At 46.9% G+C, this 21,136-nt stretch overlaps 3 protein-coding genes across 9 annotated transcripts; 1 reads left to right on the forward strand and 2 right to left on the reverse strand.

The window, feature by feature from the left end:
• The first annotated feature begins 389 nt into the window (after positions 1 to 389).
• Positions 390 to 2,968, forward strand: SPATA25 (spermatogenesis associated 25). Its single transcript, XM_019749694.2, has 2 exons — positions 390 to 480; positions 867 to 2,968. Exons 1-2 carry the CDS (start codon positions 390 to 392, stop codon positions 1,496 to 1,498), a joined length of 723 nt encoding a protein of 240 aa, XP_019605253.1. The 3' UTR covers positions 1,499 to 2,968.
• Positions 2,156 to 5,273, reverse strand: ZSWIM1 (zinc finger SWIM-type containing 1). 5 transcript variants are annotated; one of them, XM_074317844.1, is made up of 3 exons: positions 4,986 to 5,244; positions 3,970 to 4,179; positions 2,156 to 3,830 (listed from the first exon to the last, which is right to left on the reverse strand). In XM_074317844.1, exon 3 carries the CDS (start codon positions 3,739 to 3,741, stop codon positions 2,665 to 2,667), a length of 1,077 nt encoding a protein of 358 aa, XP_074173945.1. In that variant the 5' UTR covers positions 3,742 to 3,830; positions 3,970 to 4,179; positions 4,986 to 5,244; the 3' UTR covers positions 2,156 to 2,664. The 5 variants fall into 5 exon arrangements, with proteins under 5 accessions (XP_074173945.1, XP_074173943.1, XP_074173944.1 ...); XM_074317842.1 differs by having other exon boundaries at positions 2,156 to 4,179; positions 5,135 to 5,273; XM_074317843.1 differs by having other exon boundaries at positions 2,156 to 4,179; positions 5,069 to 5,246.
• Positions 5,274 to 6,886: 1,613 nt separating this feature from the next.
• On the reverse strand, positions 6,887 to 21,011 carry ZSWIM3 (zinc finger SWIM-type containing 3). Of its 3 annotated transcripts, none has more exons than XM_019749685.2 (2): positions 20,682 to 21,011; positions 6,887 to 9,298 (listed from the first exon to the last, which is right to left on the reverse strand). In XM_019749685.2, exons 1-2 carry the CDS (start codon positions 20,753 to 20,755, stop codon positions 7,363 to 7,365), a joined length of 2,010 nt encoding a protein of 669 aa, XP_019605244.2. In that variant the 5' UTR covers positions 20,756 to 21,011; the 3' UTR covers positions 6,887 to 7,362. The 3 variants fall into 3 exon arrangements, with proteins under 3 accessions (XP_019605244.2, XP_019605243.2, XP_074173942.1); XM_019749684.2 differs by having other exon boundaries at positions 20,601 to 21,009; XM_074317841.1 differs by lacking the exon at positions 20,682 to 21,011 and adding an exon at positions 15,919 to 16,079.
• Between the last annotated feature and the right edge of the window lie 125 nt (positions 21,012 to 21,136).

The following is a 21,136-nucleotide window of genomic DNA, read 5'->3' on the forward strand; positions in this document are numbered from 1 at the left end:
AATGTATTTGTCTGGGTCCACAGCAAATGAATGGATGCAGAGTATTCCTTCTCTCCTATTACAGGGCACAAAGCCCTGGACTCCATTATTTGTATCTCTGGTCATTTGCTTCCATACAAATGATCTCACTTAATCCTCACCACTTCTGCTGGGGCAGCGGGCAGTGATTATCCCCACTTTACAGATGAGGAGGTCAAGGAACAAAACTGTCCAAGGTAAAGGCCAGAACCTAGAATGCCCTGGTCCAGCACTCTTTTAACCCCATCCCATTGTCATGTAGAGAAGTTCTAGAATGCACAGGTCAGTGCTGTGAGGTGGGTCCCAGGTGTAACAGGGAGGGACTATGAGGTGACATTCTAGAAGGGTGACTAGGGCACAACAGGAGGCAGATGACTGTTCCCTTACAAACGGGCCTTGGGGCAGCCATGTCTTATCTCATGTCTCCACAAACTCATCCAGGCCTTCTGCCTTCCAGCCAAGGTGAGAGAGGGGCTCCTGGAACTGGAGTGGGTCCCACAACTTCTCCTGAGTATTTGCTTCTTGACTCCGGGGAGGTAGAGATTCTGCTGGGCTTTTGGGACTGGCCCTGGAGTCATTTCTCTTCAAAGAAAAGCCATTCCCCAAATGCTTGCCAATAACTACCCACTCGCTCACTTATTCATTCAACAAACACTTGTCTATCACTCACTCAGTGTTGGGGATCAGGGGTGTGGGTATGAGTCAAACCTAGTTCCCAACCACTAGACATTCCTCTTGGGCTGCTCTTAATTGATCCTGTTCCCAGAGCTCTGCTGCTATGCCCTGCCCCTCAGGGCCTCCTCCTCAGAGACCAAGAATAACATTCCATCTCATTCCTGTCTCTGCAGGTGGGGCTGCTTCTCCAGGCTCGTCTCTTGGCCTCTATAGCCCTGTAGAGCCAGTGGTGGTGGCCTCTGGTGGACTAGGCCCACTGAGCCAGAAGGCTGAGCAGGTGGCACCTGTTGCCCAGGCCTGGGGCCCAGCGCTGGCAGTGCCGGAAGCCAGGGGCTGCCCTGGGGGGGCTAGCTGGGAGACACTGCGGCAGAAGGAGTACGGCCGATACTGCCACAAATTCCCTCCCATGAGGCAGCCAGAGAGCTTGGGCTGGGAAGATGGCTGCTCCAGAAGCAGAGCTGCCCACCTGGGTGGCCCCCGCAGGCCTGCACCCCTGCTGCTATGTGGGCTGTCAGCAGGGGTTCTGTCAGTGCCCCCTGAGGCCCGGGGGAAGGAGGCCAGCCCCCAGCCTGACCCCTGCATCCTGACTCTGGCCATGATGATTGCTGGCATCCCCACCGTGCCTGTCCCAGGCCTGCGGGAAGAGGACCTGATCCGGGCAGCTCAAGCTTTCATGATGGCCCATCCGGAGCCAGAGGGGGCTATGGAGGGCGCACAGTGGGAGCAGGCGCATGCCCACACAGCCTCTGGGCAGATGCCCCTAGTGAGATCCAGGAGGGGCCAGCCTCCCGGCTCCTGCTTGTAGCTGGATGAAATAGCACCAGACACATAGGGTGGCTTCTCCGTATGGTTTTTGGGCAGACAGGTGGGGGTGCCTATGGCAAGGATGGGAATTAGGGTGATTGTTTGAGCCACCCTGATGAATACCAGTCCTTCATCAGGGCCCAGACCCCAGGAAGTTTCTCCCAATACCACTAAATCAGGAGACAGATCTTATCAGAGTAGTTACAATGAAAATTACCTGAGATAGGGGGCCCTGCTTGGAGAGTAGAGGGTTCTTTTGTATTGTTTTGGGACTTGATCAAAATTTCTTGTACAAAGTCCTAGGTAACGTGAACTTTCCTCTTGCCTTACATTTCCCATCCTGTTGAGGGCGTGTGATGGGATCATAGGGGCAGAAAGGAAAATTAACACTTACTTGAGCACCTGAGTGTCCAGGCCCATTCTATGCCCACTTTCCTTTAATCTTACCAGTGCTGTGAGGATCTCCTTTTTTATAGATGAACAAATTGGGGCTTAGAGAAGTGACTTGCCTGAAGTCTCATTGCTAGTAAAGGGCAGACCAGACCTCAAAAATCAGGCAGGTAAGGAACCAGGATTTGCATATAGTATCAGACTCCAAAGTCTGTTCTTTCCATATTTCCTACAGTGCTTTCCACAAGACAAAAAACTAGACAAGTGCTGTAGTAGACAACATTCAACTTTAATGACCTCAGGATGGGGTGAAGGGCTGGGGGAGGGTAAAAAGCCTGGGAACCTGGCTGAACCACCTCCCGACGGGGCTTCTTCCTCTGTGGGTCAGGTGAGTCACCTCACAACTGGGGAAGCTGTTATCCCAGACCTTGATCTCCACCCAGTATCTTTTATCTCTTATCTTGGAGCAGAGGGTCACCTGTTTTTGTAAGGCCCTTGAACTAAGAATGGTTTTTACCTTGAAAAGGTAGTAAAAAAAACCAAGAATATACAACAGATTGTATGTGGTCAGCAAAGTTTAAAACATTTACTGTGGGGCCCTTTACAGAAAAATTTGCTGACTCCTGTCTTAGGGAACTAGATACAATGTAGGTAGCAGGCTGCAGTAGAAGACTCCTGTCCTTTCCTGGAAGGAGGGCTCATAGAAGTACAACAGTGTGAGATGTGGAGTGGATGCGTGTGTGTATGTGTATAAGCATCTCTGGGCACTGAGGGTAATCACAGCTGGACCTGCTCGTAAGGGCCGATCCAGCTGTCGGCCAGTTCCCGCAGGGTGCTATACCGCCTTTCAAACTCCTCCTGGCTGCAGTGCTGCAAGAGCTGACCCACCTCCTCGGTGAGGAGAGTCACGGCCAAGTGTTTATCCAGGGTCTCACTCCATTTGCTGCCCAGGATGTTGTCTAGACTGGCAGCACAACCTTCTGTCCACTGAGACGGCAACATGTCGGGTTGGAGCACCTGGTGGCGGGCACCGAGCATGGCTAGGATGTGGCGGCAGGGCAGGTGGAAGGCCTGGTTAAAGTAGCAGCTGCAGCTGGCAGGGGGCTGGGGCTGCACCCTATGGGTGTCCTCCAGGATCTGGATGTTCACCTTTTCGGAGCCCGAGCCAATGAGGTGCACGGATTTCTGGACCACGGCAAGCTCCCCCAGGCAGAGCTGGGCTGCGGGCCCCGTGCAGATGGTGTGGAGGGAGTGTTGGATGCAGGCTTCTACCAACTGCTCCACTTTGGGGCTTTGGGGGCTGACGTCTGAAGGGGCACAAGTGCTCTGGGGACTCAGGCCCAGGCTGAAGCTTGCCATGTCTCCAGAGTTCTGTTGCATGTATCGGAGCAGGGAGGTCATGCCTTGTTCCACAGATGGGGTGGTGCCAAAGAACTGGCTGAGGACTCGGGTGGTGACCTCCAGGTCCTGGAAGTAGCGGCTGCTCTCGGCGTGGCTCCTCCAGCGGTGGGCCAGCCAGATGCGGTCATTGAGCAGCCAGTATGAGTGGAGCTTGGGCAGCTGGTCTGGGGGGATGCAATTGCTCAGGAGTGTGTACAATTTCCTCAGGTTGCCAGCTGTGGCCGAGCACATTGTGCTCTGCAGGGAGGTCAGGAGTACCTGCTCCACAGGCTGTTCGAGGGAAAGCTGATAGAACTTGCCCTGGAGGAACTTACAGATGTGGAAGGCTGAGGGCAGGACCTCAGCTGCGGGGAACTCCATAGCTAGGGTGGGCAGAGGGAGGAAGTAGGGATCCACTAGGATGGTACAGACTTTCTCCCAGGCTGGGTTACACTTCTTGAACACCTGGAACATCTGGGCTAGGCCTTCAGCATCCTCCTTGGCAGGAATGGCGAAGTAGACTGCCCGGGCAAGATGACCCTCCAGCTGTACCCGAGGGCCATCTACAAGGAAGGTATATAACACCTTGCCCCTTGGATTATAGGTCCGGTGGATAAATAAGATCTCAGGGAAGTGGGCAAAGACGTTCTGCATAAAGCAGCTCTGATAGTTGAGGGTATCTAGCTTGGCAGTCTTACTAACCTGGTACAGCAGCACAGGTGGGCTGGGGTCCTCAATCAGGAGCTCATTCAGCATTGTCAGGGCCATGGGAGGACGGGAGATGTCTAGATGCCAAGGTCAAAATATTTCTCTGCAAGACTGCTGTCCAGGAGTCTCTCAGTCTCTCAAGCTCCAACTAAGTTGAGGCTTGAGGCTGGACTGTAGTTCCCAGATCTTGTTCCAAAGATGGGCCTACGGAGAGGAACACAGGTTTAAGGAAACAGTATGGGGCTTGGCTCTTCAATTATTCATCCAGACAATATTTATTGAATACTTACTATGTATCAGCACTGTTCTAGGGGAGATATACAATAAATATGTAAACAAATAAACAGGACATATCAGATAATGAAGGTTACAAAGACCACAAAACTGGGTAACAGGTAGAGAGTAAACTGGGGGAGGAAGGGATATTTTAGCTAAGATGGTCAGGGAAGTCCTTTCTGGGGGAAGGGAGGATGACATTGGAGCTAAGACCTAACTGATAAGCCAGCCTTGGAAAGATTTGGTTCCATAAGATCTAAATGGGCATGAAGGCCAGAGCTGCATAGATTTTTTTTTTTTAAAGCATTTCAAATATTTGTACAGAACTTTATATTTACAAATTACTTCTTGGCATCCATTCCTTCATCTGGTCCCGGTATATGCAAGAGAACAGCAATTGCCCCCAAATTGCTGTGTGATCTTGGGCAAGTCAGTGACGCCCTCTGAGCCTCAATAGCTTCAACCATAAAACGGGGTTAACAAACCTACACAGCTTCTCCTGTCTCTACATAAATCCCTTTATTAACCGCAAAATTCTAATCCAATGTTTCCTCTATTTGACCCCAAAGCAAGTTATTGTCCCCATTTTACAGATGAGAAACTGAGGCTCAAAGAGGCTAAGTGACGTGCCCACCATTATTCTGTAAGTAGCGGGACCTTGACTGCTTTCCAAAGAAAGTACCTGAGGTCCAAAAACCGGGGACAGGGAGAGGACGGGGCCTCTGACCTCTCACCTCTAGCCCGGGTGGGAAAATGCTGTTGTATGACAATCCCATACGGAGTCCGGCCGGAGCCAGAAGAGAAGTCAACCTCTCACCCTTTTGGGAGCTGTGTCAGGGCTGACCGTAGTCGTCCCACTTCTACCCGTTTCGAAATCACTCACCCACAACCTGGCTCTGTCGCCATTTCTCCCTATTTGAGCCAGTCTGACTCTGACTGACCTCTAGGTTCACCAACCGCGGCTCCAGCTTCCCGTGACTCGGGCCAATCGCCTGAGGAGCTCGCCTTGGGTCTTTGGTGTGCAGACCAATCGTCGGCCCGCGACACGTGGGCGGTGCTGTTACCAGGGTTACGAGGGGCTCGGCTGGCGGTAACCAATGAAAGCCTGAGGACACTTGCCTCGAGGCGAGTCTGAGTCCTGAGGCTGGAACTCTGGAACCTCCCGTCTGCGGAGGTGACTGGAAGGGCGTGTTACTATGGAAACTCCCTCAGAGGCCGAAAATGAAAATAAATAGCAAGCAGTGTTAAATGAATTTTTTTTCTTTTCTGGTCAAATTCCAAAGCCCCGGGACGGGGGTGGGGTGGGCAGGAAAGGGTGCATATGTAGTTGTAAAAGGTCTTCTGCCTTGGGGAAACTGAGGCCTAGGTCTCAACTTCTGACTCTAGGTCAGGGGTCAGGGGCCGAACCTTAGATCTGAGGATGTCCAGATCTCCTTGAGAGAGCTTGATGTTGCCCAGCCAGCCCCTCCTGGTATCTTACAGAAAGAGATCCAGAATGGCACTGTGGCTTGTTTAAGGTCATGGTGAACTAGGCCAAGAACCAAGACCGACTGCCATCTTTTGACCTCAGTTCCCCTGAAGGCAGCATCCTGGAAAGCTGGGTGGCTACCAGGTGATTAAGATTACAAAGTAGCAACAACAAAAGTCAGTGTTGATGATTATAACTGCAGTGAAATGTTCTGTTTTTATAAACCTAGAGGGGGAACTGGGACTGGAACACGCCAACACACTAAGTTTTGCAGATGAGGAACCTGGGGTCAAAAAATTAGAGAGTTTCCCACAGTTCCCCGACAAGCTGCAGGCTCAGTGGAGTCTAGGATTCAGGTTTTTTCCCTTCCTGTCTCTTTGGTCTCCTCCTGCTTGTTAAGATGGGATTATACTGGTGGCACTAAATCTTCTATTTTAAGATTTGGATCTCTGGTCTTTTTGAAAGCTTTCTTTCTTTGTCTCTTAATGATTCTGCTTCCTGTACATTTACTCTGCAGACCAATTTCAAGGTTTCTATTGACATCGGCCCAGTGCTGGCCCGGTGACTTGAGAGAGGTTTTGCATCTGTTTGGGATCCACTCCTGGCTCCAAGTTAAATCTACATAACATATGCAAAGGTGGCGCTAACCGGTTTAGCCGCACCTTCCACTCTACCCCCAAACCCAAATGGACAAAGCCAAACTCAACAGAAAATTCCACTACAGGCCGAAACCACCTTAGGCCTGGAGAAACCACCCAAAATGTGCTGAATAGAAACCGTCTTATCTTAGAAGCCGTGTTGTCCTGCTCCCTGCTTGCTTGTGATGCATTGAAGAGGAAACAGCCTCTTCACCTCCCCTTGTAAAACTCCATACCCCTCTTACTCGGAGAGGTCATGGTCTTTTTTAACCTGACCTCCCGCAGCTCAAACATGCCAAATAAATTCTAAAGGACCAATTTTGGTCTCCTGCGACTCATTCCTCCGGCCCTGCCTAACGCTGCTAGAATACGAGGCAGCCTAAAATCAATGTTGACAGCTTGGTTGGTAGGAAGAGGACGAAGTAAGTGGTGGATTGTTAAATCCTTGAATTCGAGGCATCAGGTTTCATTTTCCTTCACAACCCCCATTAGATTCCTTTCCTGTTCAAGCAACACATATTTCCCTTGCTTTTTTAAAATTTTATTTAAAAAAATCTTTATTAAATATGAATAAAAATAGAAACAAATAACAGATTCTTTGTAAACAGCCAAGGATCACCCTCCTTCCCTTTGTCCCTGAAAAGAGGCCCTTTTACCAGGTCCCCTGTGTCTCACCCCATCCCGGGGCAGGGGTTCATCTCTGTAAAATGAGTAAGATCTGATTTCAGGGGTTGGGGAAGAAAAAGGAATGACCTTTCAACATGGAGACAACTTTGGCCTTGAACAATGAATGAGGCTCCAGGAATGCCTAAGGTAGGGCAGACAAGGGCGGGTTCAAAGGACTGTCACACAGTGGGGCTCCCCTGCCCCTATTGCAACAATCTTCCTAGCCCTACCTAGGAAGACACTGGTTAAAATGCTGACCCCTGGCATGTCCCGCCCACGGTGAGTGCTCAGACTTCCAGGCAGAGGGCTTTGTGGTCCAATGCGCCCAGTGCATGTGCTTCAATCATGAATCGTGGCTCCAGCAAGAGGGAGTCCTTCCCTTTCCTCCTGTTTTCCCCAGAGAAAAGGGAGGCGGCCCACATCCCTGAAGTCCCCTGGCTGCTGAGTGGGCTCAGGTGGCTGGTGCGGGTCAGCCCAGATGTCCACAATCTTGCGCAGGGTGGAAAAGCGCTCCTCCAGCTCTGCACCCTCACTTTGCATTAGCAGGTTTGCTAGCTCCCTGCTTAGGTCCTGAATCATGTCGTTCTGTCCCTGCTTCCCAGGCTGGCCTGTGTTTGGGACCACAACAGGGTCCCGGAGCTCCCCAGTGGGCCCCAGGAGGTGCTGGTACCTCTTTTGCCACCGGCGGCACACCATGGTTTCACCCACAGGCTTCTGGCTGGTGTGCAGCAGGGCCAAAATGTGCCGGCACGGCAGGTGGTACCACTGTTGAAAGGAACAGCTGCAGCTACAGCCATCTTTGCTAACCTGGTGAGAGTCCTCCAGCAGCTGAACGTCCACTGAGGAGCCAGCCATGTCCACCAGGTGGGTAGAGTTCTGCACCACCTCCCACTCATTGTAGCACAGCTTATAGGCCAGTTCGGAGCCACTCTGGTGCAAGGTGTCTAGCATGCCACCCTGGGAGGGCTGCACCTGTGGCTGCTGCTGCTGCTCCATCTGCTGTGCGTATGGCTCTGTGTCTTTCACAGCGAGCCTGGTGAAGCTCCCTCCACAGATTCCAAAAGCCTTCTTGGACTTTGGCGGCGTGCTTGCTGGCCGGGCTCGCTTTAACTTGGGAGGAGCTGTGGGCAAGTTCTTCACGCCTTTGCTATTAAAGAAGTCGATATAATCCACAAAGCGGAGGATACAGTCCAGCAGAGACTGCTGTTCCCGAAAGAGGCTTGACACCTTGCTGGTGACGATGTCTAGGCTGTCCATGTAGGTGTTACACGCGTGCAGGCCCTTCCTGACGTGCATGTACCACAGCAGCTCACAGGAGAACCAGTGGGCCTGCAGGAAGCTGAAGAGTTCCTCGTCTAGTAGGACTTGGGACATCTGACAGAGATTTTGCAGGCTGGCCTCAGAAGTGACAAACACAGCCTCCCGCAGGGCTTCCTTCATGAGATTTTTAAAGGACAGAGTTGCTGAACTACGCTGCAACTTCTTCTCCAAGAGCCGGGTCGTATGGTAGATGGAAAGGAGAATGCGGGCAGCAGGAAAGATCTCCTGCAGGACGGCTCGATGGGGGAAGGATGGGTCCACAAAGACCACCTTGATCTTGGGCCAGTCTGAGTTGAACTCTGTAAAGATACTCAGCATCTTGGCCACAGACGTGGCTGTCTCGGCCTTGAGCACAGCAAAGTGTACCACTCGACCCTCTCGTTCCTTGTTCTCCACCAGGAAAGCATAGAGGATGTGGCCCTGGGCGTTCTCCACCCGGTGCAGCAAGAGGTTTTCTGGGAAGCGGATGAACAGGTTGCTCATCTTGCTGCTCTGGAAGCTGAGCCGGTCCAGGTCTTGGCTGTTGCCTACACTGAGTGAGGCCATGGAACCCTCGTCCACCTTAAGAAAGTTCTTCATCACTTTTGCTATCTTGGCCAGGTCCGAAGCAGTGATACCTTCTTGCTCTGCCTTTGAGGCTGCTTGGACCTGATCTAAGCAAAACGATGGTTCAACCGGGGACTTGTCAACCCCATTGGACTCTTTCTTGAATGTGGGCTGCACAGGCTGGGGTTTCTGTAGGCAAATTGTCTTTTGAGGTTTGTCATCGGTGTCTCCCCTAGGACCTGCGGTTTTGGCATCCATGTGTATATGCTGGGTGTTGAGTTCACTGATAAACAGTCTATCCAGTTTCTCATTGTACTGCAGGAGCAGGTATGCTGGGCACAGGTCCGCCTCTGGTGTTCTCTTCCTGTTTGACTGGGTCCGAATACAGACAAATTTCACCTGCACATATCTAGGGAAGGTAGAGGTGACAATGAGAAAGGTGCTGACCACCCCCTTTCTCTTCTAAGACAAGGCTTGTAGGGACTTACAGTGGCTGATCGATTTCCTGGAGGCACAGTGCAGTGTAGGCTGGAGGGAAGGAAGGCTTACATTCATTCTCCAGTCCCAGGGTATTCGGCTTTTTCTTCCAGACCCTAACTCACTGAAACCCCCTTTATTTTCACCTATAGCAGTTACAAGCCTCAACTCCTTTCATTCACCCTCTGCTGCCCATCTCTAGCTGCCAACAATTCAATCTAAGGCAAGACACAAGGGAAAATAGACATAAGGCAGCCGCAGAGTGCCTAGCTGGTTACTTCCTGTTTAAAATGTCCCCTTCATTCCTGCCTTTTGGGAGCCACTGCTTCCTCCACAGCAAAGATAAAAGCAGCTCTCAGAGATAAGGTTGTGTCTGGGCCTCCTCTCTAAAAGGGAAGATCTCTGTTCATCTTTCATTTAAAGAAAAATGTCCACATCCTAAGAGATTTTGAGAACCCCTGGCCTAGAAGATCTTTAGGGTCCCTGCCGGCTTTTGCCATTACAGCCACAAAGTGATGATTCAAAGGAGGAGGGAATTCAATCGAATATCTGCTCTTTTTCTCTTTCTATCCCCATTCAACCCAGGCTTCAAGGCGCCAATCAGGTGCTGCCTTCTCCAGGAAGCTTTTGTGGATGCCCTCAAGTCACAGTAATTGCTCTTTTCTCTGAATTCTTAGCATTTATTTAAAAGAAAAGGCTTAGCAGATTATCTGGAAAGCAATATTCCTAGAGGTTAGACAGTGGGGTGCTGGAGGCTGAATGCTGGATTTGAATCCAGGCTCCACCACTCAGAAGCTGTTTGACCTTTGGCAAGTCACGTCACCTCTCTGTGTAGATTCCTCCTCATTAAATGAAACGACCTTATTAGGGTTGTTATGAGAATTAAATAAGCCACAGACATAATAGTAAACCCAGAGCCTGGTTCGGTCTTTTATTTATTCTAAGTAAAAGCCAGCTACAGTTATCATAGCTCCTATGCCTGCGACATTCTCTTGGGTGTTTAGGCAGTACATTCCCCATTGGATGGGAGCTGTCTTCAAGTGGCAAGACAGAGTTATTCCTCAGTGTATTTCAAGCACCTAACACAATGCTATTCCTTTAGCAGATCCTTGTCAACGATCTATTGCAAGAGTGACTCATGGACCACTGGTGGGTGAAACTGTCACGTCCCTTCCTCCTCAGGGAGTGTCCCAGCCCAAAGTCCAGAGAAGAGACAAAATATCTCAGCCCCTGACATGACATGACATAGCCTGGGCACCTTACCAACCCCTTTCCAAACACCCTAATCCAGCTGATCCTGTTTGCTCACCCTGTGGGGCAAGCTTAGAAAAACAGGATATGCCAGGACCACAGGGTGGAGGGGCCCAAGGCTGAAAAGCCTGCTCGTGTTGTGTGCACAATGCTGGGGCGGCAACATCATCCCCAGCCTGGAAGGGCCTGGAGCAGCTGCGTAGTGGCAAGGCCAGGGAGGAGTGGCTGCAGTGTGGCCTCTGCCTGCATCTCCAGCCACTTTTCTACCCCCTCACCATCTTGTGTTTTTATGCCCTAGAAAGACAAACTATCTACAGCTGTGTCTTTGTTCACGTTTGTCTCTCGGTGTGGAATGCCCTTCCCACCTGCCTTTATCTCAGACCTTACTCATTCTTCAGGACAATGAGCAACCACCACCTTCTCTAGGGGGACTTCCACAAGCCTGTAGATTGGGCCCTACCCTTCTGCTGGCTTCACATCTTAGCATGACTCTAGCTCATCAAATTATGTTGACTTTATGTGCTCTTAGCATATGCTTGTAAAGCTAGTTGAAAGAAAAGATACTGGCGAATGCCAATCATAACACTCTCTTTCTGCTTTTCTCGGTTCCATTAACGACTGCGCCTCCCAGGATGGAAACTGCGATCTTCTTAATTCCTCTTTCTCCACGTCTATATCCAATAGGTTAGCAAGTCTTTTAAATTCTTTCCTACCACTACTACATGTAGTAAGGATTGTTATACGCCAGGCTACATGTTAGTCCCTCACATGAAAAGGGTTCTAGCATCCACATTTTACAGATGGGGAAACAGGCTTAAAGGGGTTTTCAAGGATGAGAATCGGGGATTTAATCCTCCAGTTAAAACCGAAGGCTCTGGGATTTGAACTAAGCCTGCTTGGCTAAAGTCTGCGTGGTTAACCAATATGCTGACTGTCTTCTTTCAAAATATTTCTCCTTTCTCTGGATTCTCCTTTTATCCTCCTTAACTTGACCCTCAACACATTGGTCGTTCAGGTTCAATAAGCTCCATAAAGATCTCTAAACATACTGTCCTTGCTGGCACATGCTTTTCAAACTGAATGAGTACTCGGTTGAAACATGTTCTTGTTCTGCCTGCTACCTTTAATCTTTGTTATCGAGATATAACTCACATACAGTGAAATATACATTCTTTTGTAAGAATTCTTTGAGCACTGTAGTTATTTTAACCTATACTTCTGTCTGTCTCCCAGGTTAAAGCATAGACTCCTTTCAAGGATAGGGTTTTATACAGTTATCCCTCTGTATCTCCAGGGGATTGACAGGTTCCAGGAACCCCAAGAACACCAAAATTTGCAGATGCCCAAATCCCTTATATAAAATGGCGTCATATTTGCACATAAACTATGTACATCCTCCTGTATACTTGAATTCATCTCTAGATTACTTAGAATGTAATAGAATGTAAATGCTATGCAAAGAGTTGTTACACTACATTGTTTAGGGAACAACGACAAGAAAAAAAAGTCTGTACATGTTCAGTGTAGACACAACCATCAACCCTCATAGGCCTAACTACATAGCACATGTCAACAACAACGTAACTTTTTCTTTTTTTTCAAATATTTTCGATCTGTGGTTGGTTGAATCCATGGATACAGAACCCGCAGATACAGGGCTGACTGCACTTTTCTGAATCTTCCTTAGTGCTTATATCTAAGAGAGCTCAACTAGGATCTGGAGAAAGGGAGTCAGCCAGTCTTGCTTCCTTCTCATCTACCCTGTAGCTGTTTGGATTCCCCTAAGTGTGCCCCCCCCAGTGCCTGGTACTGTACCAGGCACAGACTAAGTACCCTAAACACACATAGTGAGTGAACATTCCTGAGTGACTGTATGACACAGAAAGTTTTCCTATAACAAGAAGTATACTAGGAATGTCACTGGGAGAGTTCTGTCAGATGACCTGGCTTCTAGTCCTAGCACAACTACTCTTCCCGTAACCTTGGAAAAGTCCTTTGTTTAATTTCAAACATTTTCTAAACCCTACTATGTACCAAACACTAGACTCATTGCTCTGAAGGCTAGAGACACAAATTAGATAGTCTCTATGCTCAGTCTAGTGAACAGAGAGATTACTAAATAGATGGCCAGGAAAGTCAAGATTAAGTGAATGATTAAACAGAGGTACAAGTGATATACTTATAACTGAATAGCATTCACTCTGACTATGGGACTTGGAATAGATTAAAGTTTTTTATTCATTTTACGTAAGATTTGTGTCCTTGTGGGTAAACTGCCCCTTGAGCAACAGGATTTTTATAGGCAGAGTAAAGCCATTTTAGACACTATAACTTGAGTTAGGAATAAGACTCAGTCAGAAGATCTGATTTAAATTCCAGCTTTACCACTTAGTTGTGTGACCTTGGATAAGTCACTTCACTTCCTCTAAGCCTCCAATTCCTAATCTACGAATATGAAGATAACAAGAGTGCTGGTCTATGGATAATTAGTACCTGATCCAAGAATAATCAGTACCACTAAAAACGAATTCATTCCAAAAGCTGCTGACCCCACATCCCTTAGCCCCCTTCTCCCTAACAGAAGGCCAACTCTATTCAGGTTGCCATTCCTCTCCCACATGGCTAAGTGCTTCAGACCTAGTCTAAGCCAACTACGGTAATCTCATTACGAATGGGCATGGAGACGGCCCAATTCTGGGCAAAGAAGCATGACGGGAAATCTGCAAGAAACCAAGGAAGGCTTTTTCTTCTGGATGTGACTCCTGCATTTGTGCCATGTGGGAAGCCATCCTCAGGGCAAAGCTGAGACCCGAGGATAGCAGTGTGGAAAGAAGCAAAAAGCCTTGGCCACTGAAACAATCACCTTCAAAAGCCCACCTCTGGGTTTCTAAGAAATAAGGCATTCTGAGTCATGGTTTTTTTCAGTAAATTGCAGCCAAAAACATCTCCAGAAACAACATATCATAGTAAATAGTGGAAAAAAAGATTTGAGTGGAACTTTATGTTAAAAAATGAGACTAAAATTATGAAATTTAACAAAATGTAAGTTATAATGGTGAGTGTATGCCAATTCTTAGAATAATCAAAGAATGACTTAACGCGTCAACAGTTTTTTTTTTTTCCTGGTATATATTTTCCCCAAACACTATGATACTTTTTATTTCCTGTTTCCCTTTTGCAACATATAAAGATCAGTTTTACCAAAATATTCCTGGGTTTCATCACGTTTCCCAAGAGCCTAATTTAATTTTTGTTATGCAAATCCTTGGCTTTTCATATCATATCATCATCCTTATTGATTTCTCTTCCTCATTTGTTAACTGGTGTGAGGCTGCCGGTGATATAAGGAGTTCTGTATCATTACTTTCAGGACTTCACCAAGTCCTACAGCTCTTGGGCAATGTGTAATTTCAGTTTGCAATTAGTTTTATTTGCATTGTATTATCTTGATATTTACCACATCTGTTCATTAGCCAGAAACTGACTACCAAAGGTGTTGATGGGACTTGTATGGATAAGCAGGAAGGAATGATTACATCGTGACTCATTTTATCAGAGGCCAGTGCATTTGCAAGATTTTTATGATATTTACTTTCCTATCCAGCCTTGTGACTATGAAGACATGGAAAATGAAAACCCAGATAACGGGGCTTAGTTCAAAGGGTGTGATGAGGATTAAAGAAAACAATGCCTGTAAAGTTCTTAGCAGAGTGTCTGGAATGCATTCCAAAGAAGTGTTTTTAATAGGTTGCTATTAAACTGAGCCGCCACGGACAGACACATCAGAATACTTCATGGACTGTTTGAAGCATATCAATCCCCAAAAAGATGTAACAAGAAACCCCACAACAGCCATATATAAAAATATGGGGAGGGAAACTGGGTACAAAATCACAGAATCTTTCCATTGACTGAGACTTTTGGTCATTTAGTGGTAACCACCACAGCACATTTCTTTGGCTCTTAAAATACCTATTACTTTCTGTCATGTACCACAGTTACGACTTAGGCAAATATTTACTGAGCACTATGTTTCTGCCACTATGTATTTTTTAATTTAATCACCACGTCCTCTTCATTTGACAGAAGAATAAACTGTGTGGCAAAGATTAAGTCTTGCCCAAAGTCCGGGGTAATGCCTGTCTTTCTGACTTCAAAGCTCTCACCTTTAACCATTAAGCCAGCTTTTCCTGAGCTTCAAGGAATCACAAACCACCTTTTACATAACTGACCATATAACATTTGCTTTATTATTTTCAAATGGTTTTTTTTAAATCAGCTCACTTTATTTAATAAGGATCTTTATGTTTCAATATTAACATAAACACTTACTATTAAAATGATCTCACCTGTCCACCAGTAGTATGCATAACTAGTTCTGCTAAATTATGTCCTAAAAACATTCCCCCCACCCACCCCCCAGTCCCACAAGAGAAGCACTAATCCCACACATTCATACACCGCACATACTCAAAAAGCCCAACACTGTGTGCTTTGCACAGAGCCAGTTCCAATAAATGATCCAAGAATATTCTTTACAACATCCCAACAGGCAGTCAACCCATCTCTGCTAAAGGCCTGGGCTGCTCATGAATTCACTTCCTCATAAGCTAGCTCACTCCACTGCTGTCCTCAAACGCAGAGACCACAATTTACTCATCTTTGTAACCCAGCTCAGTGCCTGGCGATAAACATTTTACCTCTTACTAGACGTCTGTTGAATGAATAAAGGAACAAGTGGACTTAAAAAGCTGGTACAGCTCAGTGGTTAAGTAGGGCAGTGAACAGCTCTGGCGACAAACATGCTGGGTCTGACCTTGAGCTCTAACACCCAGGTGCTGTCTTAATAGTTTCTTGAAATTATACCCTCTTCCCTGCTCCAACATGCCCCCCTCCTTTCTGCCCATTCCCATTTTTCTTGGCTGTAACTGTACCAAATTCAGACGTCCCTGGCTCACACGCGGTGATTTGGAAGGTGAGGGTGCTTTTTGTTCTAGGTTCTCTTACAATTTTCCTCATCTGAGTCTTGGCGACCTCAGTCCCTGCTCCTGGCCTGCCCTTTACTGTATCTATCCTGTCTCCTGCCTTTTGCTCAACCATGTAGAACTTGGAAACTCTGAGCCTTAAGGTAAAGCAGAGGTAGAAACTATTAGTGCGTTAGCATTTAACTTTTCTTGGATGTTTTCCATCTGCATAATATTATTAGAATAGCAGTTACTACTTATGGAATATTGCTATGTATTAGGCACTGTGGTAAGCACTTTACATATATTAACTCATAACAGGAATAACAAAACCTACCTTTGATGAGGTTATTCAGAGGACCAACTCAAAGAATGAAGGTCAATGTGCTTTATAAATTACTGCTGCAGAATGCCAGGGATGGCCTTTTTTATTTCTAATCTGCAGCCTGCACTGGTATCAAGTGTCACCAGCACCCCACCCTACCCACCAGATTAAGGTTCCCTGTCATTCCCCACCCAGCCGTCCAGACTTTTCCTTGGGAGCTCTCACTACAATTTTAAGGAAATAATTATTTCTGTAATTAAAATTTAATATTTGTCTCCCTGACTGGAGGGGAAGCTCCATGAGGGCAGGGACCCAATTGATCTTTTTCAACACTGTATCTCCGGAGAGTAGCATGGAGTAAGTTTTCAGTTAACAATTGTTAAAATCATGACTTAAATTGCCCATACAATGAAATAGGGATATGGAATAATCTCCAAAATACAGTGATAACTGAGAAAAGCCAAATGCAGAATGACATGTATAAACAGTACGTAGCCACTGTTAAAAAGAAAAAAGATGCGTACACATATACAAGACATGCTTGTTCAGGCTCAGTGTATCTCAGGAAGGTAACAGCAGTTGCCTCTAGATAACACAATGGAAAGGACACTAACTTCTAGACCCTTTTGTACAGTGTCAAATTTTGTCTTTAATTAAATGACTATATTAACCACTCAAAAACAAATTCTTTTTCATATTGTTCAACCTTCAAAAACAAAAATAAATGAAACTAACCCCAACCTTCTCATCTGTTATCCGAGTCCCACCAGGTTGCTTTTCCGCTGCTCCAGTATAATTCTTCCTTCTTGCTAAGCACGTCTCCTCACTGCCTTAAGTACAGAGGGTGCCAAAAAAATGTATACACATTTTAAGAAAGGAAAAAGCTGTACTAAAATTGTGATAATATACACCGATAACAAAAGATGAATACAAGTCACGTTTGACTTCTGCAATTACAAGAGATGCGCGAACCAGCAACCTTGGTGCTACCAGCACCATGCTCTAACCAACTGAGCTAACCGGCCACCCCTAGACACTTCTGATTACGGTGAACTACTGCTTGAGCATAGATAGCATCTCTTAAAATGTGTATACAGGGGCTGGCCCTCAGGCGGTTGGAGCTCCGTGGTCCTAACTCCAAAAGCTGCTGGTTCGATTCCCACATGGGCCAGTGGGCTCTCAACCACAAGGTTGCCAGTTCAACTCCTCGAGTCCTGCAAGGGATGGTGGGCTCCGCCCCCTGCAACTAAGATTGAACACAGCACCTCAGCTGAGCTCCTGGATGGCTCAGTTGGTTGGAGCGCGTCCTCTCAACTACAAGGTAGTGGGTTCGACTCCCGCAAGGGATGGTGGGCTGCACCTCCTGCAACTAAGAACGGCGACTGGACCTGGAGCTGAGTTGTGCCCTCCACAACTAAGATTGAAAGGACAACAACTTGACTTGGTAAAAAGGCCTGGAAGTACACACTGTTCCCCAATAAAGTCCTGTTCCCTTTCCCCAATAAAATCTTAAAAAATAATAAAAAAAAAAAACTTAAAAAAAGATGTGTATACATTTTCTTTGGCATCCCAAGTACATGCTGTTAACATCTGTACTAACTCACACCTTTTCCCCCTCCAGGACGTTAATCCTCCTGTGGTAGGCAAAACGGTCCCCCAAAGATGTCTACTTCCTGATCTGTAGAACCTGTGAATAGGATAGGTTACATGGCAAAAGGGAATTAGGATTGCAGATGGCATTAAGGTTGCTAATTAGCTGATTTATTTTAAAGGGAAATTATCCTAGATTTCCAGGGTGGGTCCAATACAATCACAGGGTCCTAAAAGTAGAAGAAGGTGGCAGACAAAGGGAGCCAGAGGGAGAGAGAGATGGGAGGACAGAAACAGGTGAGAGTGATGTGAGGACTGAACCAGCCATTGCTGGCTTTGAAGATGGACGATGGGGACATAAGCCAAGCAGTGAGGGCGTAACCAACTGCACGCAAACTTCCATTTGTTTAGCACGCCTTCTGCTTTAATCCACGCTAGTTTTGCTCAGCCTGAGAGAACTACGAAACCCTTGCATTTTGTCCCCAGATCCTCCTATATGTATATATACATACTGTATGTCCACTCCTTTTAATCATTGAGCCCTTAGGACATTAGCTTCTGGTCAACATCAAACTCATTTAAGAATAAAGCATCAGGTCTATTAACCATGACTAGGATATAATAACTAAACCTCAAACAATGAATGAGGTTTTAATGAAACAAAGCTAACACCGTGTGGCCTCAGTTATGTTTCAACTTCGGATTCATGAAAGTGATGGCCCCACGGACCGTATCCCCTGGAACCCAGATGGAACAATGCCATGACTGACACGAGGACCTGCCTTAGCCTCGACCAATCAGTAGCGTCCTTAGCCCCAACTCCCATAGTGTAACTCTGGTTAATGATTTTCCCCTTATATAACCTAGCCACTAGAGGCCGTTGGGGAGCCAGATTTTTGAGCTCAATAGATCACCTATGTCTCTGGACTCGGAGCCAACTCCTTAAATAAACCTTTACTTTCTTTGCTGCAAACTCCTGCTTGTATTTTCTTTTGGCACGGACGTGTCCAAGCAAGCGGACCCCTTTTGAGTCTGTGGTCACAAGGGCAGACTCTAGAAGTTGGAAAAGACAAGGAAACGGAGTTTCCTCTAGAGACTCCAGAAAGGAGTGCAGCCCTGCTGATATCTAGATTTTAGTGAGACCTGTGTTTGACTTCTAACCTACAGAGCCGTCAGATAATAAATTTGTGTATAAACCACTACATTTGTGGTGATGTTAGAGCAGCAAATAGAAAGCTGATTTTTCTCCCTTGTGAGTCCCTATACCTATTTCCCTGCATCACATGTTTAGCACTTGATGACTCATTCATTCAACAATTACTTAATGCCTGCTATACACCAAGCTCTGTGCTAGACCTGGGGATGGTCGGTCACCTGGAGGGTGTTTAGGTGCAAGTGTGAGGCATTTGGACTTGATCCTATGCAAGTAGCACTGTGCTAATCAGTGAGAATAACGGGAAACCAGAGTCCCTCGTGGGAAGAGCTCAGCCAACCCACGGCAACCTCTGCAAACTGTAGTCCAAAACAATATGCTGTAACAGGAGTAACAGGTGCTGTGACAGCTGTAACAGGCGCTTCAGAACACAGAAGAGCATCTAATCTAATCTTCCGGGAATTAAAGCCTTCCTGGAAAATGTGCTGAAATCTGAAGGAAAAGGAATTAATTAGCTAAAACAGAGTTTCCCAAATGACTAAGAGATCTAAAATGACCGCAGCGTGCACAAGAATATTTAAGTTATTTATAAATATATACCATTTGGGAACCACTATCCTGTTACTTCTTACATATTATTGCTTGGATTGGGTCTAAAACAGGTTCCTTTGACTATCAAACTAAATTTCAAAATGTTAAATAAATTGTAGTACAGGATATGCAGTACAGAGATGACAGTATACAAATGACTGACATTTGAGGAAAAGTGAGCTAGAATATGTGGATGGGCAAGGTTATTCTAACCAGCGGACATGGTAAGTGTAAGGCCCAGGACGCTGTGGGGTTAGGACACGGGCTGAGTGTGGAGTAGACCTGATATGGATGGACACACAATGCAAGATGGAGAGGTCAAAAGGGTCAGATGGTCTGTTGAGCCAGGTTAACCGGCTTTGACTTCATTCATCCTGAAGGCCATGGGAGGCTACTTTATTGATCTGACATAGACTGTATGCATCCCGAGAGCAGGACATTTTTTATATTAATCTCACTGCTTAGAAAGATGCTACTGGCATAGGATAAAGTCTCAACACCTCACAATGGTACCTAAAGACCATTCAGGTAGACTACAACTGACTTCATCTCCTGCCAAGCATGGCATCCCAGTTTTTCAAACATGCCACCTTCTTTCACATATCTGTACCTTTGCTCCATAGCTCCGTCTGCACAGTTCCTTCTGGTCAAACTCCTTCATGCTACTTGATAATTAACCACTAAACTTATACTCTAGCCCTTTGTTTCATTCACGACCGAGTAGAAACCATTACTTCCAGCATGAAGCCTTTCTCTGCTTCCCTTATCTTAGCCTCTAAGCCTGTTTTCTCATCTGCCAAATAGGAAAAATAACATTTAGCTATAATTCTCAATATAGCCCCATGGGGTAAAGCATGCACAGATGAGAGAAGGCTGCCTAGGACACAGAAAGTGTTTGAAAAACGGCTGTTTATCTCAGGAGCTCAAGAACTATTTACAAAACGAATAATTGAATGAATGAATGAATGAATGAATGAACTAACCAACAACTGACTGCTGTTACTGCTTTGTAGAGAGGAGACCGATGAAGGAAATGATCGCCAAGGCATTTTTATCATTGGTGAAGGCCGTATTTTGTGTCTGGGATGGTGCTCAGAAAATGGGACAAACTTAAGTTATGAATTCCAGAAAAGCAGTGAATGAATGTGAGTGAGTGAAGGTGAAGTGGGTGGTCAAAAATGGATGCCTGTGGAGGTTTTGCTCTCTTTTCACCAGGCACCCCGAAGGTGCTCAATGAGTGCCTGTTGAAGGCTCCACAGAAACGAGGACCCAAATGCACTCCCTCCTCCTCCAGGCCGCCCTCCTGGGGAGTGTGCAGCCTCCTCTCCACCCCCCTTCCCCGCCCCCACCCCGCCCTTACAGGATGTCCTCGCGGATGGAGGTGCCATGGTTGAGGTTGTGGAAGCGGACGGAGACGCGGTCCCTGAGAATGAAGGAGCACCTGTTCTCCTTTTTGTAGGCGCTGAAACACTTCTTGAAGTCCTCGTAGGTCTTGAAACAGCTGCCCAGCTCCATGGCTGCCCCCTCAGCCCACACCAGGGGCTGGCCCCAAGATGAACACCAAGGGTCAGAGGTCACAGTCAGGGTCTACAGGCTGGCTTGGGCCCAGGATGCCTTCAGGGTCGGCCCCAATTAGGTGGCTTGCTATGGAGCTCGGAAGGAAACCTACACCTAAGCGGGCTAAATGGACTAGGGGCGGCTTTGCAATCTGACAGGGGAAATGAAATTCATCCCTTATTACCCAGTGCCGGGGATCCGCCCCCTCATGGTCACATCCAATCACACACGGGATTCTCAGACTGGCACTCATTCTCTCTAATCGTTAGAGAAAGATAGCCACACCCCCTAAGACTGACAGATGCACCGGCCAATCATAACCTGCATACTGCATTCTCA

This window comes from Rhinolophus sinicus, linkage group LG13 (assembly GCF_036562045.2).
Source record: "Rhinolophus sinicus isolate RSC01 linkage group LG13, ASM3656204v1, whole genome shotgun sequence".
Lineage (NCBI taxonomy): Eukaryota > Metazoa > Chordata > Mammalia > Chiroptera > Rhinolophidae > Rhinolophus > Rhinolophus sinicus.

Coding starts and splice junctions, on each gene's coding strand:
- SPATA25 (XM_019749694.2), top strand. CDS start 390: ATGACTGTTCCCTTACAAACGGGCCTTGGGGCAGCCATGTCTTATCTC. Junction 481..866: donor CCTTCTGCCTTCCAGCCAAG/GTGAGAGAGGGG, acceptor CTGTCTCTGCAG/GTGGGGCTGCTTCTCCAGGC.
- ZSWIM1 (XM_074317842.1), bottom strand. CDS start 4,035: ATGGCCCTGACAATGCTGAATGAGCTCCTGATTGAGGACCCCAGCCCA.
- ZSWIM3 (XM_019749684.2), bottom strand. CDS start 20,755: ATGGAGCTGGGCAGCTGTTTCAAGACCTACGAGGACTTCAAGAAGTGT. Junction 9,299..20,600: donor TCCATCCGCGAGGACATCCT/GTAAGGGCGGGG, acceptor TACCTTCCCTAG/ATATGTGCAGGTGAAATTTG.